This window comes from Chlamydotis macqueenii, chromosome 5 (assembly GCF_036417535.1).
Source record: "Chlamydotis macqueenii isolate bChlMac1 chromosome 5, bChlMac1.mat, whole genome shotgun sequence".
Lineage (NCBI taxonomy): Eukaryota > Metazoa > Chordata > Aves > Otidiformes > Otididae > Chlamydotis > Chlamydotis macqueenii.
In genome coordinates, this window is record NC_141560.1 from 33,484,395 (window position 1) to 33,501,226 (window position 16,832).

General features: G+C 36.2%; 1 protein-coding gene across 1 annotated transcript in view; it reads right to left on the reverse strand.

Annotated features, from left to right (window-relative positions):
- The window catches only part of DPH6 (diphthamine biosynthesis 6), a 214,963-nt gene that overhangs the window by 116,992 nt on the left and 81,139 nt on the right, over positions 1-16,832 (reverse strand). The window contains exons 9-12 of the mRNA XM_086749012.1: positions 12,887-13,037; positions 11,134-11,265; positions 7,642-7,771; positions 2,841-3,015 (exon numbers count right to left, since the gene is read on the reverse strand). Of these exons, the coding sequence (XP_086605138.1) occupies positions 2,841-3,015; positions 7,642-7,771; positions 11,134-11,265; positions 12,887-13,037 (588 nt within the window). The remainder of the gene's footprint in view (positions 1-2,840; positions 3,016-7,641; positions 7,772-11,133; positions 11,266-12,886; positions 13,038-16,832) is intronic.

Genomic DNA, 16,832 nt, shown 5'->3' on the forward strand with positions numbered 1-16,832 from the left:
CAGTTTGTTTCTACTTCTTACAAGTGGAAACATTAAAGTTGTTTTTAAAGAATGTTAATCCCAAAAGAGGAAGAATGTTTGATTTTGCTATAAATACTTTGAAAATCCTAATTTCATTCTGCCACTGTTATTCGGTGTTTATCAGACTGAGGTCAGGACATTGTCATAGTAAATTACAAATTTTTATTTTTTGGCAGGATTCTGCAAGGTCCCTACAGAATTAAACTGATGCTCTGCTAAGTGATTTGTTGAGTCTGAAGTGTGAATTCCATAGTTTGCATGAACTATCTACACCCTTCCGCTGCCAGCTCTGCTCTCGTATGCCAGTGCACATGAATTTCAACTTTCACTGCCTGGAATATTAGAGTCCTTGGCCTAGTCTAAACTGAGCAAAACCACGGTGCTAAAATACACGATGATTCCTCAGTGTCCACAAAACTTCATATTGGACTGAAAAGACACAGTTTAATTGTCCAATTGTTGTCAAGTAAATGACAAAATCTACAGATACACAACATAAGGGCAATAATCATTGACTGTTCTAAGATCATTAAGCTTCTGTTCGTCAAACATACAAAGTTGATCAACATTTCATCATCATAAAATTGTTACAATTTTTTCTTTTTTTTTTTAAAAAAAATAAAGATTAAAAAAACCTCCTTTGTTCCCTCCTTATTTATTCTGGATAATATATTCTATTCGTAAAACACACTGAAGGGCTTTAATTCCGCTGGTCACCTGAAGAGCTTAATCCCTGCCTATACATAATCTGAGGAAGTTCTGAAAACCCACTTAAAGAGGCTTTTAATTTTGGAAAATTCACATTTAAGGAGATACAAGATCCATATCTTCCATGAATAAATTTTCAACGTTGTTTATGCACTGATGTATTCTTACAAAAAGGTCTTATAAGTTGTATCTTTTATATGCTATTTCAGAAAGAAAAAAATATAAAACACATTTACTGAAATAAAAATATTAATATTCTTTTGACTTTTACTGGATCAAGGTCTGCAGAACAGAAATACACTATCAAAAAGTCAAAGATTCTTAGTAAGGTAAAACCAGGATAATTTTAAATATTGATACTCAGATGAAACATATTGATGATAGTAGTAAGGCAAAATCTGGCAAAGGAAAATTAAAACTCTTGCTGGTGTATATATTAACAATTCCCCATAGAGGTGTTTGTGACTAGAGCCCAACCTTAGCCATAAAAAGAATAGCAAGTGAATGATTCTGCAGCAGAAGTCCAGTTTTTGATTACTGTTTCTTTACTCCTATGGTCACTGGATTTTAAAAGTAAAAATATTTATTTTCCACCTTAAGGGAAAATAATGTTGCTAGACTAAAACATTCCTTCAGGGAAAACAGACAAAAAACAGTGTAAAGTTTTCCTTAATGTTTTAATTTTTGACCAACATTATTGGTTATACTGTATTTGAAGAGAAATGAGCCTTTAGTTGGCTATGCTGACTGTCCTATACCACCAGGAGATTCAAGAGACTGGCAGTGCCTGCTTATTGTCTGTTTGAAGCGTGAGACTGTTGATTTGGTTACTAAAGCCATTTTCAGTTCACATTTTTTTTCTGAATTTGGTCTATGCCAGCTCCAAGTTGCAATGATGTATCAGAGAAGTTCCTCCAAATACAAAGATGCAAAGTTTATTAAATTTTATCTTTGCAGGACTATGCATGATATGAAACAATTATGACCGTCAATGTGTAAGACTGAATGGAAAAAAAAAGTTTAAGAAACAAATTTCCACTTTCTCAAGAAAAACAGATATACATAGATGATAAAAACCCACCCTGCTTTAACCACAAGTTAAAGTGTTTATCTACAAAGTGTATCTATAAAGTGTTTATACAGTGTTTATCTACCAATATTTCCTCCTGAAAATGAAACAAATTCCACATGAGCTTCTGAAGCAAAATACTATTTCTGAAATTTTCTGTAAAATGGTACAAAGACAAAACAAAGTACAATTCCATGACCATTATACTAGGTGGGTTTGCAGACTCAAAGAATTTTCATGAAATGTAAGCAGATGCGATAACATGTTACTTAAACATCTTTGCACAACACAATAATTTGGACTGGACAATGTATTACACAAGAGGAGTACTGGTACAAAAGGAATATATATATTTTTTGCAACAGAAAAGGTGAAACACTTCATAAACTGTCAGAATAGTATTAGCTTGGCAAGAGGTACCATATTAGAAAAAAACCTTTTTATTCAAATTTTGGTCCATTTTTCCATTATGCTGTACTGTCTCCTTTTCGTACTTTTAAAGAGTATGCAATATTCTATTCCGTTTGTCATTAATTTGAAAAAAAAAAAAAAAAAAAGAACAGTTCTTCAACCTTGCTGCACTTTTAAATTGTTCAGTGGTACCAGGAGCCTCAACAGAGATTCATTAAATAGGCATTTTAGGATTTTGACTTACCTATATAAAAGTTTGAACTTGCTTGCTTTAAACAAATTCCAAACATCCTCAGATGTTCCTAAACTCTGTTTATATTTTAAGTAGATTATAAAAGTATACGTGTGACACAATTATTTGGTCTAACATACAACTAAAGTAGGTTGTTCTTGAGATTCTCTGCAAAGAATAATTTAACCTGACCTATGAAAAGTTAAATGAAAGACTGATGTGGGTTAAGTTTTTGTTTTGTTCATAAGTTTTAAAAAAAAAAATTCAAAATGCTAGTTTTTCATTATTTTTTTTACACCTTTTCTTTTCACAGTCCAATGGGAGAGAAGGAGACTTTATAATTGTACTCATTTCAGTAAAATAACATATAGTTCACATGAAGTAACAAAGATTCCCTACCTTGATGGACTGACTGTAAGGTCCTATGCTAGCAGGTGCCCAGTGGGAAATGCTCTGTACGTGCATGACGAGTTTTTCATCACATAACACATCATCTGTTGTAACGTCATGCTTATGTGCAAGGCAGTCAATACAAAACAGTACTCCATCAGGTAAAACAGTTTCCACGCATATTCTGAAAACATAAGACAATTATTTTTTTTTTCAAACAGAAAGTTTGCTTGCACCAACTTTCAGCATTTATTTTCCATGGATTTTTCTTTTGGATACCATATCATGAAACTTTGTCAGGAACATAAAACAAAGCTATAGTATCACAATAACCTGCTAGCATTTCCATCATTATCTCCTCTTCAAACAAACTTCCAGAAGATAATTTCCACTATCAAGGAGAAACTAGCATCATAGCCAATAGCTCATTTCCATTTTATTTTTATGATGTGTATCACTTTATTAAGAATACATGAGTTCTTTTATTAGAAAAAAACCTTTACCACACAACTCTGGAAATACCAGATAAGTTATGCTAAGCAGCCTTCAGGCTCAGTGTATCATTGTCATATTCTTACCTCCATGCATTTTTCACTGAATTTCCTTCCAATAGTTGGACTAGCAGTTCAGATTTCTAAAAAGCAGCAGCTTATTGTTCCTTTACACCTTTCTTATACGTTATCATGCAATACTGAGCATATTTTTCTGTTATACTTAAGACAGACATACACTTACAACAGGACTGAAAACCTACTTAAGCCTTCATTTTAAAAGTTCACTTTTGTTTGCTCCAAGGAAGACTGAGTGCCAGGATGGACAGACAGACACACAGCCTGTTGCATGTGGCCAGTCAAAAAGCAGAGGCAGGAGTGGAAATCAACACTTCAAAGCCTAAAAAATAATTATATTTGCAGTCCATGCATAAAAAAAGTCATTTAGCTCCCAGCAGGAATCCAACAAAAAATTACTTGTTCTCTTTACATATCATATAACATAACCTTACAAAATTCTTCACATCTTGCTTATTTCTTCCAAGAAAACTATTTTTCTCCCATCCTCTCACATGAAAATACAGTATTTTTTTCCTTATTACTATAATCATAAGCATGGATGAATGGATTTTCTGCTTCGGCTGGTAAATTTTCAAGACAATTTTGCAAATTTAGTGCAGATCCACACCCTTCAGTCAGTGCTTCCAGCATATTGCTTGTGAGAACTCCCACAACCAGGTCTCTGTGCATAACGCAATGATGCAACCATGCAAACCGCTGTATAATTTTTCTTCTGGACAAAATGCAAAATAAATCTCTCTGTTCCATAAAAATAATCATAAAAACGCCTAATTTTCTTGCAACTTCCTGAACTTTCTACTTGTTATTTTAGTGATGGAAGACTATGTGGCTGGCTATGCAAATATGGAGGCTTAGAACACAGAACATGAGAAGTGAAAGAAGCTAAATCTGGAGAAAGGTAAGTGTCATAAAGAGAACTTAGAATAGACTCATAGATACATAGGAGTGGAGAGTCATTTTTGTGTAGTTTACAGCTGGGACTAGATCCTTCCTCTTAAAGCATATACAATCAACACTCCACACCTCTGTGATATAGTAATCCTGGCCTAGAATCAGGACCTCAAAGAAACCTCTTCATGCTCTCTCTTAGTGTCTCTTGACACCCAGATAGTGTAGGAGAATATGAGTCTACCATAATATATATTAACAATGTACTTTAACTATTTGTCATGCTATACTTAAAATTCACATACCTATACTACACTTAATATTCTGTAATAAGAGTATAAAATATAGTATTTTACATTAACAGTTGAGTTTAAAAATAAGAACAGGAAAAGAGGTCTGACCTCACAGTTGACCCTGCTTGGAGCAGGGAATTGGACTAGATGACCTCCAGAGGTCCCTTCCAACCTGTATTAACTGATGATCCAAGCTCAATTTTTAAGGTATAGCAGTTCGGCACACTAAGCATATTATCTCACATGCTTAAGAACATTATTACCGTAATAAGAAACAAGCCTTTCTGAAAAAGGCAATAAGGAATCTACAAATGTAAAATTAGTCCTAACACACAACTTCCAAAAAAGCAGAACAAAAAAATTACAGGGCTAGGTGTTTGTTATCCAATTTCCAATTAAAAAAAAAACAACACACCCAAATAACAGAGAAATCACATACTGCATACCTGCATCAAGCTGTTTTATTATGTCTGAGGCGGACTTGCATGCAGTGTTGAAGTTTCTGTACAACAGATACTAAAAAGGTACGATTTGTGGATTGTGTTGGTTTTGTTTAGTAGGAGAGGCTATGGTGGCAGCTCCTGTAAGAAGCTGCTAGAATTTTCCTCTTTGTCCAGTGGACTCAGCCAGGTCTAGGGTGGACCCATCACTGGCCAGGGCCAAGACAATTGGTGAGAGAACATTCAGTGATAACGCCTCTGTAGTAATGTATTTAAGAAGGGGAAAAACTTAAAAAAAAAAAAAAAAAAAAGGAGAGAAGATGTAAAGACACTGAGCGGGGGCAGAGAGGGGGAGGTACGAGCCTTGTGAGCCTTGCAGGCCTCACCCTCTGGCCTCCCGCCGGGCAGCCGACTGGGCCCAACTTGGCCCGGCCCGGCTGCAAGAAAGTGGAGAGGAGGTGAGATGTGAATGAGATGTAAAGAGATCCTGAGAGGCGTCTGCCTGCCGATTATGAAGAATTTTGTGTGAGAGGAATGGCTGTGGATGCCAAGGTCAGTGAAGAAAGAGGGGGAGGAGTAATGCTGCTCCTGATGAGATTCCCCTGCAGCCTGTGGTGCAGCCCATGGTGAGGCAGGCTGTCCCCCTGCAGCCCATGGAAGTCCATGGAAGAGCACAGATCCACCTGCAGCCATGGAGGACACCATGCCGGGGCAGCTGGATGCCTGGAGGAGGCTGTGGCCTGTGGAGGGCCCATGCTAGGGCAGCTGTTCTGGAGGGACTGCACCTCGTGGAAAAACAACCACACACTGGAGCAGTTTCACGAAGGACTGCAGCCCGTGGGAGGGACCCCACACCGGAGCAGGGAAGGAATGTGAGGAGTTCTTCCCCGAGGAAGAAGGAGCAGCATAAAGCAACAAGTGATGAACTGACTGCAACCTCCATTCCCACTTTCCCCCTGTGCGGGAATGGGGTTGGGGGAGAGGAGATTGAGATAATAAAAATGAAGTTAAGCCTGGGAAGAGGGAAGAGTGGGAGAAAGTTGTTTTTGCTCTCTTCCTCATTATCCTGCTTTGGTTTTAATAATAAATAAATAGTTTTCCCCAACTCGAGTCTGTTTTGCCTGTAACAGTAACTTCAATGATCTCTCCCTGTCCTTATCTCAAACCTCGAACCTTTTTGTTATATTATCTCTCCCTGTTCCTTCAGAAGGTGAGGGGAGTGAGTGAGAGACTGTGCAGCCTCGTCCTGAGTGGGGCTAAACTATGATAGGGATCTATGAATGAAAGCATTAGTATTCAGAAGTCTGAAATAATTTCTTTTCATACTTGCATTCTTACTGAATGCATAAGTGTAGCTAAGCTACCCACTAACAATCATCTGACAGAAACAGATGACATTAAGAACCACCACACTGGACCAAGCCAAAGGTCCATCTAGTCCAGTATTCATTTTCAATAATAGCCAAGTGCATATAAGCAGGGAAAGAAAAGGAACAGAGTAAGTATATATTGGTACTGTCTTGAAATATCTCCCAGTATCAAATGATGTGCATCTCAGGCACCTCCTCAGCTAAAAATTCTGCTTTTATATTTATCAAAATCAACAGAACAGGATGAATACAGTTTGTCACAAGGACCTAGAAGGTTCCAAACCTCATCACTTTTAGAAAGACTTAATAATAATTGATAGTAAGGCTTCAGTAAGGCTTTTGACACTGTCTCCCATAACATGATCATAGAGAAGCTGTTGATGTATGGGCTGGATGAGTAGACAGTGAGATGGACTGAAAACTGCCTGAACGGCGAGGCCCAGAGGGCGGAGATCAGTGGCACAAAGTCTCGCAGGTGGCCAGTAACAAGCAGTGTACGGCAGGATTCTATACTGGGTCCAATCCTGTTCAACATCTTCATTAACTATCTGCATGATGGGGCAGAATGTACCCTCGGCAAGTTTGCAGATGGTAGAAAACTGTGAGGAACGGCCGACACATCAGAGGTTTGTGTTGCCATCCAGATGGACTTCAACAGGCTGGAGAGACAGGCACACAGGAACCTTATGAAGTTCAACAAGGAGCAGTTGGAAGTTCTGCACCTGAAGAGGAACAAATCCAAGATCCAGTACATTCCAGGGGCCAACTGGCTGGAAAGTAGCTTTGCAGAAAAGGGCCCAGAGTTTCCTGATGGACACCAAGTTGAACCTGAGCTAGCAATGTGCCTTTGTGGCAAAGAGGGCTGATGATAACCTGGGCTGCATTCAGAGGAGTGTTGCCAGCAGGTCAAGGGAGGTAAACAAATAATAAAAGCAAATAAAAGCCCACCTTGTCAGTTCAATCAAACTACAGAGAAGAACTGAGGCTTGTAAAAAACGTATTCTTCTGTAAGGCCATATGGGGAGGCAGGGCATTTATGAATGTTATGGTATATATTAAGCCAAGAATTTCCAACCCTAGTGTTTTGAGTTGAGCAGCCCTGACGTGATTACTCCAGAAGGCTGCAGAAGTCTACTTCTAAGACTGTGAGGCACAAGCATTTGGACAAAAGCTTCATAAATATGGTAACAATAATTCAGTATATTACAGTGTATCATAAATATACTATAGCAGTAGTCTAATCCTACCTTGCTGGCGGACATAAATCAAATTCTGTCACATAAACTGAATTTATAACATTGAAATCTTTCATGCTCTTCATATACAGATGAACCAAAATAATATCCTTCAGTTTCAATCCCTCTGAAGTCATATTAGCTGCAGGATAAAAATAATACAGTTGTTAAAGATGGAATATTTTAAATGTGCGTAGAAAGACAGCATAGGCAAAACCAACTGCTAATAACCTAACAGTTGCCTAAATATGACTGAAGGCTTTGCAAGTTACCACCTTTCCCTCTATAATACTTATTTTTTTTCTTGAAACTCTTTTACATGTTAGTTTTCCAAATATACCGAAAAAGAATACAAATAAATTGTATCCACCCTGAGAAGGGGTGAATTCTTGCCCCCCAAAATTTATCTTGAATTAATGCATATAGATATGTTACACTCTGAATTCCTTTTTATCCATAAGTTTTATTATCTTGTATTTTTTTTATTTTCAGTCTATGACAGCTAGTAATCTATAAAGGACTTTGAATCACAAAAGTATAGAAGTGGAAAGGACAATAAGAGGTCCTTTAGTGCATCACCTTCTTCAAAGAAAAGATCAAATATTTATATGCTATTCCAGAGGGATGCTTGTCCAAGTCGTTTTTAAAAACCCTCACTGCAATAATAATCTTGACATAAACAAAGAGTTATAAATGGCAAGACAGACAACAGAAGTAGCCACAGGAGAAATGAAAGAAAGATGAGAGCAGAGTTAAGTTCAAGCAGGCAGTTAAAGAAAAGACACTTGGAAGTCAAGATCATCTGAATGTGTATGCAGAGAAGATTCCAGTCATAGCACTTAAGGAGAATGTATTACTCTTACATAGTCAATACCATAACAAGATACGTGAATCAGATCTGCAGGACGGACCTTTTGTAACTCATGAGCAACAGAAACTAAATGAAGAACAAAATCTTCTCTGAACATAGAACATATGTAATAACAGAGTGACCCATGTGACCTAACTTAAATGAGCTACATAAAGCTCTTCTCTGTGTGACTTCAAGGACCCTGCTCTTCAAGAGTACAGCGTGTACCTGTATATACCTATGTATTTGTTTTCCAGTGGAGAAGTACAAGAGTATAAAGACAATCTCTGTGGGATGTCGCCTTATTGAGAAACAATACTTTTTGTGTAAAACATTTCTGTGCTTTTAAAGACAGGTCAGGAGTTGGTACACTTGCCTAAAGGCCAGTTTGGTCACATTAATACTGGATTTTGCTCTAAATGTCTCAGCTTTACTTAGTCATACTGCCACTAGTGTTGGCTATCTGAAGAGAGGAATTCACACTGACAGAAAAGGAAGTGTGCGCTAAGTGATACAAGAGATTACATAGCAATTAACATAGAACTCTTATAAAGTCAAGATAGATCTCCAGAAATAACACCTGAGAAATTAGAACATAATGATAATTCTGTCCAGAAATAAAAATGTGTTTGAATGCTGCCTGATAGCAATCACTAGGTCAATACCAGCTGCTATGTTACCAGTCAAGGAGGAAACAAGGACATTTTTCAGATTTCCAGTCAGCATTTCAGTCAAGAAGAAAGAGTTTTGGCCTGTAGCTAAAAATTCTGCAGCATTATATGGAATAGTGGAGGGGAAAAAAAAAAAAACAAACACAAAACAAACTGACCCCCTACCAAGGTCTAAATTTAAAATGTATAAGCAAACACACTAACTCTAATTTGTGGACATGTAACAGTATTAGAGCAAGCTGAAGACAAAGAGATTTGGATAAACTTATAATTTCTAGCTTTATTTTTTAAAATTTTCTTAAAGTAAATAAAAGTACAATCTCCTTTTCCTCTGCATGAATTAGAGCAATGATGGGAAATAATGTCTCCCTAACTTGTAAGCAGAATAAAATCGACCTCCCAAAGCACTGTATCTAGTAGAAAGGCATAAATGCTGAACCAGTGACCAACACACTACTTGGGTTCTTGACAACAAGTTCCATTTCCCAAGGCAGGACTCTCACACAGCACATCTCCAGGAGGTACAGGGAAACCATGCAGCCTTTCTGTTGAATTTCAAGCCATTCACTGTTCCAAATAGTTTATAAAATACGACCATGAGACTCATACTTACTAAGTCTCTAAAAAGAACTGACCCAAAAGATAACATTGGGCAAAGTACAGATTAATTTTTTTTAAATGGGTTATCCAGATCCTTAGGCTGAGAGTCACAAAAGACAGCATCAAAACTGTCTACAGGAAGTAGCATTTTAGACTAAATTTTCATGTAATAAAAAAATCTATGCAGTTTCCTTTAAGCCCATGGAGCTTTGCTATGGTGAGGCTGCACCAGATCTGCTCTTTATATAAAGCACTACAATCTTTGTCATCTTCCAATCATATCTAAAGAAAAGGTTAATAAAAGAGTTTAAGAAAATAAATATAAAAAGTAATCACTTCTTGGCTTCACAGGAGAATTCCATCCACTTTACAGAACAGCCATGTTTCATTTCCATTCCAATACAATAAGAAAACAAAACATTATACAAACCTTTTGCTTCAATTTACAGATTACGCCCAGAAGATTTACACTAACTACTACTGTCTTTTACTACAAATTTGCTTGGAAATCAGTAAGGTAGATGCGATCAATCAAAAACTAGATGAAGGACCTTCTACAAAGTATAACTTCTTTGCTTCTGAAAAAAATTCTAAGGTTTCTTTATCATCTTATATTCAGTCATGAATAAACAACTGCACATGCAAAAAAAAATATTTTGTAGGATAATATCTCACACAAATTCATGAATAAGAATATGAGTCTATCTGTTTAGATACTAAAAATTATTTTCACTTTTGTGAATGAAAATAAGCCTGTACAAACGTGCTCTACTTAAAATCTAGGATAAAAAAAAAAAACAAAAAAAAAACCCCAAAAATGTGAGCGTTTTATTTTATAGGTCAGTAGCTTGTAAGAGGGGGATAGTAAGGAACCTGGATTCATAACTCCCAAGATAGTAATTTCTCCTTTACATTAAGAATATAAATGAAATTTACTGCTACTGACCTAATCTGAGATGTCAAAATGTGCAACAGCTTTCTAGAAAACTTAATTTAAAATTATGGTAGCTACAAAAGTGCTTTAGCAAGTAGACAGCATCCACAGCACACATGCATACTCACACACACACAGTATATATTGCAAGAAAGCTATAAAGCATGTTATAAAGCAAGTAAGTACTGTGGAAATAGTGTTGTTACAGTGATAGGAACACTACTCCAGCTTTCTAGGGTCTTCAAAAGCCAGTCAAATTATGATGTGTTCAATATTCAAGCTAGTAGTCTCGATATCAATGATTCCAATTAAATGCAAAATGAAATGGCAAACTGACAACCATAACATTTAAAGTTATAATACCTAATATGACAATACCAATTCTTACTTAATAGCATATTAAAAACAGTATCATTAACATTAGATAATGGATTAACTGAATAAAGCACCTTGGAGAGAAGAAAATGCTTCCCTTGCTGCGTCTTGAGCATTTTTGCCTTTTGATGGAAGGAAGTGGGCAGAGATACCTGAAAACCACTGGTAACCATTCAGGGATCTTCTTGAACTTCCAAACATCTTAACTATCAGAAATGAAAAATAACATTATTATTACAACAATGAAAGATTTCAGATTAACCTAGAATATATTTTAAATTGTTTAAATAAGAGCACTCCTATAGAAAAAAAAATCACAAACTGTAAAAACGTCTTCAAAATGTATTTGAATTACGTAAAACAAAAACTTAGAAGTAAGTGTGCCGGTAACAAAGCTTTCAAATGCTACTTGACAAACCCTTCTCCAACACAGCCTTCAGAAAATATGCCTGCAAGTAGTATTTAGCTGAGAATTTCAGTACTTTCTCTCCTTTCTATTTTTGCTGACCTTTTACGATTTCTCTACTTGTTTTGATATAGACTTGACACAAGACATGACACTGAAAAGTTAAAATTTTCAAAAGTATTTAAGTGACATAGAAACAGATTTCAAATGTATATGCCAAATTTTAATGGAAGATCAGTGTTTAACCCGGTTCCGATCATCTTAGCAAATGCATAACATGTTCAGTCCGTTTTTAACATCCCACTAGGCACTTATCCATATTCAAGAGCCTAAGTACCATTCAATATCAAACACCGTTACACTATGAAACTTACTTTTCAGGAAAAGTTTACTAATCTTTGGGCATAGGGTAACAGTGATGCTGTAGTACTTCAATGAGGTATCAATCTATGAAGTTAGGTTTATCTTGGATGAATCACCTCATGTGTGAGGCACTGCTAGTGTCAGGCATATGATTAGTCACTACTGCTCACCTACGAGACAGTAACTTGCTAGGCTGCTAAACTTCATCATGCATCTCACCCTGAGGTTCCTCGGGTGGGGACAGACTATGCTATGTAAGCAAGTTGAGCAGTTGTATTTTGTTCTTCATTTTAGAGTTTGCTTTTCCATCATCAATTTAAAAACAGTAGAATATGGGTACAAGTGTGGTTAGATCTTTAAAATAAAACTCAATCCCTTCACTCAAATGAATTATTAGATTATAGCAATTTCATTCAGGCCAACATTAACGCCTGTTTTCAGAGAGTTGGGGCTGTTCAGCCTGGAGAAGAGAAGGCTCCGGGGAGACCTCATAGCGGTCTTCCAGTACCTCAAGCGGGCCTACAAGAAAGATGGGGAAAGGCTGTTTAGTAGGGCCTGTTGCAATAGGACGAGAGGTAATGGTTTTAAAATAGAGGGGGGTAGATTTAAATTAGAAATTAGGAAAAAATTTTTTACAATGTGAGTTATAGAACACTGGAACAGGTTGCTCAGAAAGGTGGTGGAAGCCCCATCCCTGGAAACGTTCAAGGCCAGGCTGGATGAGGCTCTGAGCAACCTGATCTAGTCAGTGATGTCCCTGCTCCTTGCAGGGGGGTTGGACTAGATGACCTTTGAAGGCCCCTTCCAACCCTAACCATTTTATGATTCTATGATTCTATGATTCTGTAAAGTAACTTGAAATGCTTCTTTACTACAGATCTACTGATTCCTATCAGAAAATCGCATTGTTGTAGGATCTCTTTTTTTTTTTCAGACTGGTTATTAAAGGTCATGAACATTTTTTTTTCAGCAGTATTCGTACAGTAATTAACAGTGTACTCCACCATGGCATGAAATATTCAATATTAATTTTCTAATTAAAGTTGTGCAAGACTCACTGAAATCCAAAGAATTATGTTTCAAAGACTTCCAGATGACTGGCACGTTTTTCTGTGGTTCATCCTCTTCTGACAAGGGGAAAATATCATCAGCATTGCACCCTAGCTCACAAGAACAGCTACTGACTGTAAATGAACTTGCAGATTCCCCCTGCATGAGGCAAACATTATAAAATAAACAAGTAAACAGCATGTCAAGCAGTATGAAATCAGTATATTTTATCATTCAAATTTTGGGTTTCAATTACAAAAAAATATTACAGTGCAATTGGTACTTAAGCTTAGAACAATTCATGGAAGAACAGCATTAAGATTTCACACTATTTGGATTGCAGAAACTAGCATCATACAGTGCTCTCCTGTTGACATATCATATGGAATAAAAATATAGACTTAGTAGTAGATAAGATCAACAGATATGAAAAACTTGAGCCTCAAGATAGGAGACAGAAAGAATACTATGATGAACAAATGTTATTCCACAATTATATACAGGACAAATACGTTCTCAAAAAATAGTATAAATTAAGTGAAAAGAGGAACAAAAGTACAAAAGTAACAATTTGATAAATAACACTGTCACTAAACACTTGAAACAGAACAAAAGGCTAACAAGAAAGTTTTTAAATTTCATGGAACCTTGATGAACACAGTTCATGTTAAAAAAAAAAAAAACAAAAAACAAAACAAGCAAACAAACAAAAAAACCAAAACAAAACAAAACCCCACAACAAACAAACCCAAACTCTCTTTCTATTCATCTTACAAAAACTACCCCTTTGGCACCACACTTCGGGATGCTCAGAGTTTTGAGAAACAGAAAAGAGCATTTCCCAAGATTTATACATCAAAGTAATTTCTTGACAAAGAAGGAAAATAATTCACTGTACCTTCTCTTCTTCTCAAATACTTTCCAAGGCCTAGGAAGAGAAAACTACCCAGTCTGTCTTTTAAAGTAAAATACATAGACGGAGCGTGTACTGACCAGTCTTCCAAAATTGTGTGTTCATTTAATTTCCAACAAGTCATGTAAATACAGTATATATATATATGTGTGTGTGTGTGTGTATATAAAATTTTAGAGCAATCAGAACCCCTACTCTCTTTCATCTGATTTTCCAAGGCACCCTAATCTGCAGAGCATGTTGACTTTGGGATAGCTAGCTTGGCTAATACTACTTGTTTTCATCTAAAACCAATATGAATTATGACAGAATTTATCCATAAACCTTAATCAAACATCACAGTATGCTGTAGCTCCAGTTTCTATTGATTAATTTTCTGCTCAAAGGTCTCAAATTTCACATAGTGAAACCATGCATTTTACTGTGGGCTTCTTGAATACTAAACGCCCAAAAGTGATGACAAAGCCAAATAAAGCAAGATTAAAAGTTGACAAAACATGAAGCCTTTGGCAATCTTTAAATACGGATTATAAATTGCTGAATATTCTTTTAGCTCACAAATTAGTACACTGTCTATGGAATTTCCATGCAAAAAGTCTATTAACATTATACAGCGAAGCACGTATACAGTTATCTGAAGTTTGACCCTCCGCATTCTCTTCTTTTTAACAATTAGATCTCATCAAGCTGTCAAACAAAATGGGATATATTAAAATTACTAATCAAATTTGAATACAGATGTTTTTTTTAAAAAGTAATTTTATTGTATTTTTTCTTTCCTTTGTAAAATAAAACATATCTTATTGCAACTTCATAATTTTTCTCTTGATATTAAGCAAAAAAAAACCAGTGAAAAGGTCGAAAACTGTAGTATGCATCAAAAGTCTGCAATGAGAACTCAGCATTTACGTCAATATTTGACTTCACTGGAGAGAAAAAAGGATGCAGTTAAGTTAAAGTAGTGTATTTGGAAATTCTCAGGAAAGGTTAAATTACAAAAAGGTCATTACCTATGAGAGGAAACTCAGTTCTGCTGCCTCTAAAAGGGCTCAAGGGGAGTTTTATAAGCACTGTAAACACTATAGCTATGCTCTAAGATGGGCTGATATTCTTTAATTGGACCTCATTTTATTCGCTTCTCCAAGAAAGTCATGAAAGTCAAGGCAATAATCTACTTTATGTGAATCAATTGTATATGAGAGGTTAAAAGAAGTCAACTAAATGTAATGTAATAGTGCAAGGATGAAAACAGCAATTTAGCACAAACACAACATGCATTTCAACGTTACAATACACAAGCATCCAACAGAACCTATACCATTTCCCACTCACTGAACTACACCTTCGACTACTGCTGTCGGTTGATATAATTTGCCATTACTCAGAGGGCTGCCTGATAGTCCCTAACCCTTCAGGTATGATTTAGAAAATAAAGAAGCAGGAACACAAATATGTAATTGAAATAGATCTTACGACAGATTATGCCACAAGAATCAAGAAAATTCTTTTTTTTTCAGTTTTTTTTAAGTTTCTATTTTTTTTTATCCACAAGCTTTATAGAAATATATAGACTGTATAAAGGCATGAAGTGCTGAACATGCTACCATGTCCTTCTTGCAAATTGTTGTTTTACTAAATCAGTTGCTTTCACTGGCTAATTTGACACATCCATCATGAAACAATCAATTTGCATTGTAGCACGGGCACTCAGAGTGCTTGCAGCTCTTGGTCCTACCCTGTGAGTAAGCACATACAGACATTGTGATATGGCTGATACTACCGCAATGCTGCCTTGGGTTTTGCTTTTACATCACCTGGATTTTAACTTCAATATGGTGTAACAATCCATCACTAGGCAAAAAATATGTTAACTGGAAAGGGATAAGTTCCAGCTTGCCAGTATGACAGCCACTTTGTTTCTCGCTTTTGTTACACTTTACATAATTACCTTTTAAGAGAGCTAGAGATGCAGGTACTATTAGAGACCCGTAACTTCCCTCCATTCCCTAACCTGGAGAACCGAATTTATATGCTCTGCAAGTGAACATGAAAAGAGCACTTACTCCATTTTTATGCCATCTGTGAAAATTGTTCTTTCAACTATGTTTCTAAACATGTTTTCTGCAAAATGTGCTTCATAAAAAATTCATGGGGATGTAGTGAGCCTCACAGACTGTATCACAACTGGCTTGGTCTAACTTACAGAACTCCCCCATAGCTTTGTAATATCTCAAAGTGATACCACATTAAATTTTATATCATCTACAGCCACATCCCTTTTTTCTAAATATGTCAATATTTTACAAATTGTTAACTTATATCAATATTGCTTCACAGGTATAAATAACACTACACATCTATGTCTACACACATACACAAACAGCTGGTCAATCGCAAAATTTTTTGAAATTACTAAGAAGTAGTAGAAATTCTATGATGTCTCTTACATACACCAAAGACCATAAAACCAATTATAGAATACTGTTGATTTCAATGCCTATAATACATCACAATGATTCATTCAAGGCTGACTCCCACAATGTTCCAGAGACACAGGTAATCAATCACTTTCTGCAGGAGCACAGGTGCAGGCTACAGCAGAAGTATTAGGTGTGGAACCTGACACCATAAGAAGAACAGGCTCAATGCCAGCCTAAGTAGAGCTGCCAGACTCTGTTTAGTAGCTTTATCCAAATATCATACAACTGTTGGTGTTCCGTTCCTGGAACAGAATTACTTTACAGATAAAGTAATCTAAGAATTTAAAACTTATAGACTGCCACAAACAGACTAACTTTCCCTGAATAATACTCTCATCACTTTAAAAACAAAAAAATCAAGCTTGCTATAATGACATTTTAATTAAATCTTACAGAACCTATTTTATCACATAACATTTTCATGTTACTTCACAGACGCAATATATTTTCCCATTTGTTCCACTGTTTCTCCCACACCCACTGTACATTGTGATACCAACCTAATTTTGGATCCCAGCCTGCATGCATGCATATGCTTAACTATATTCACATAACTCATGT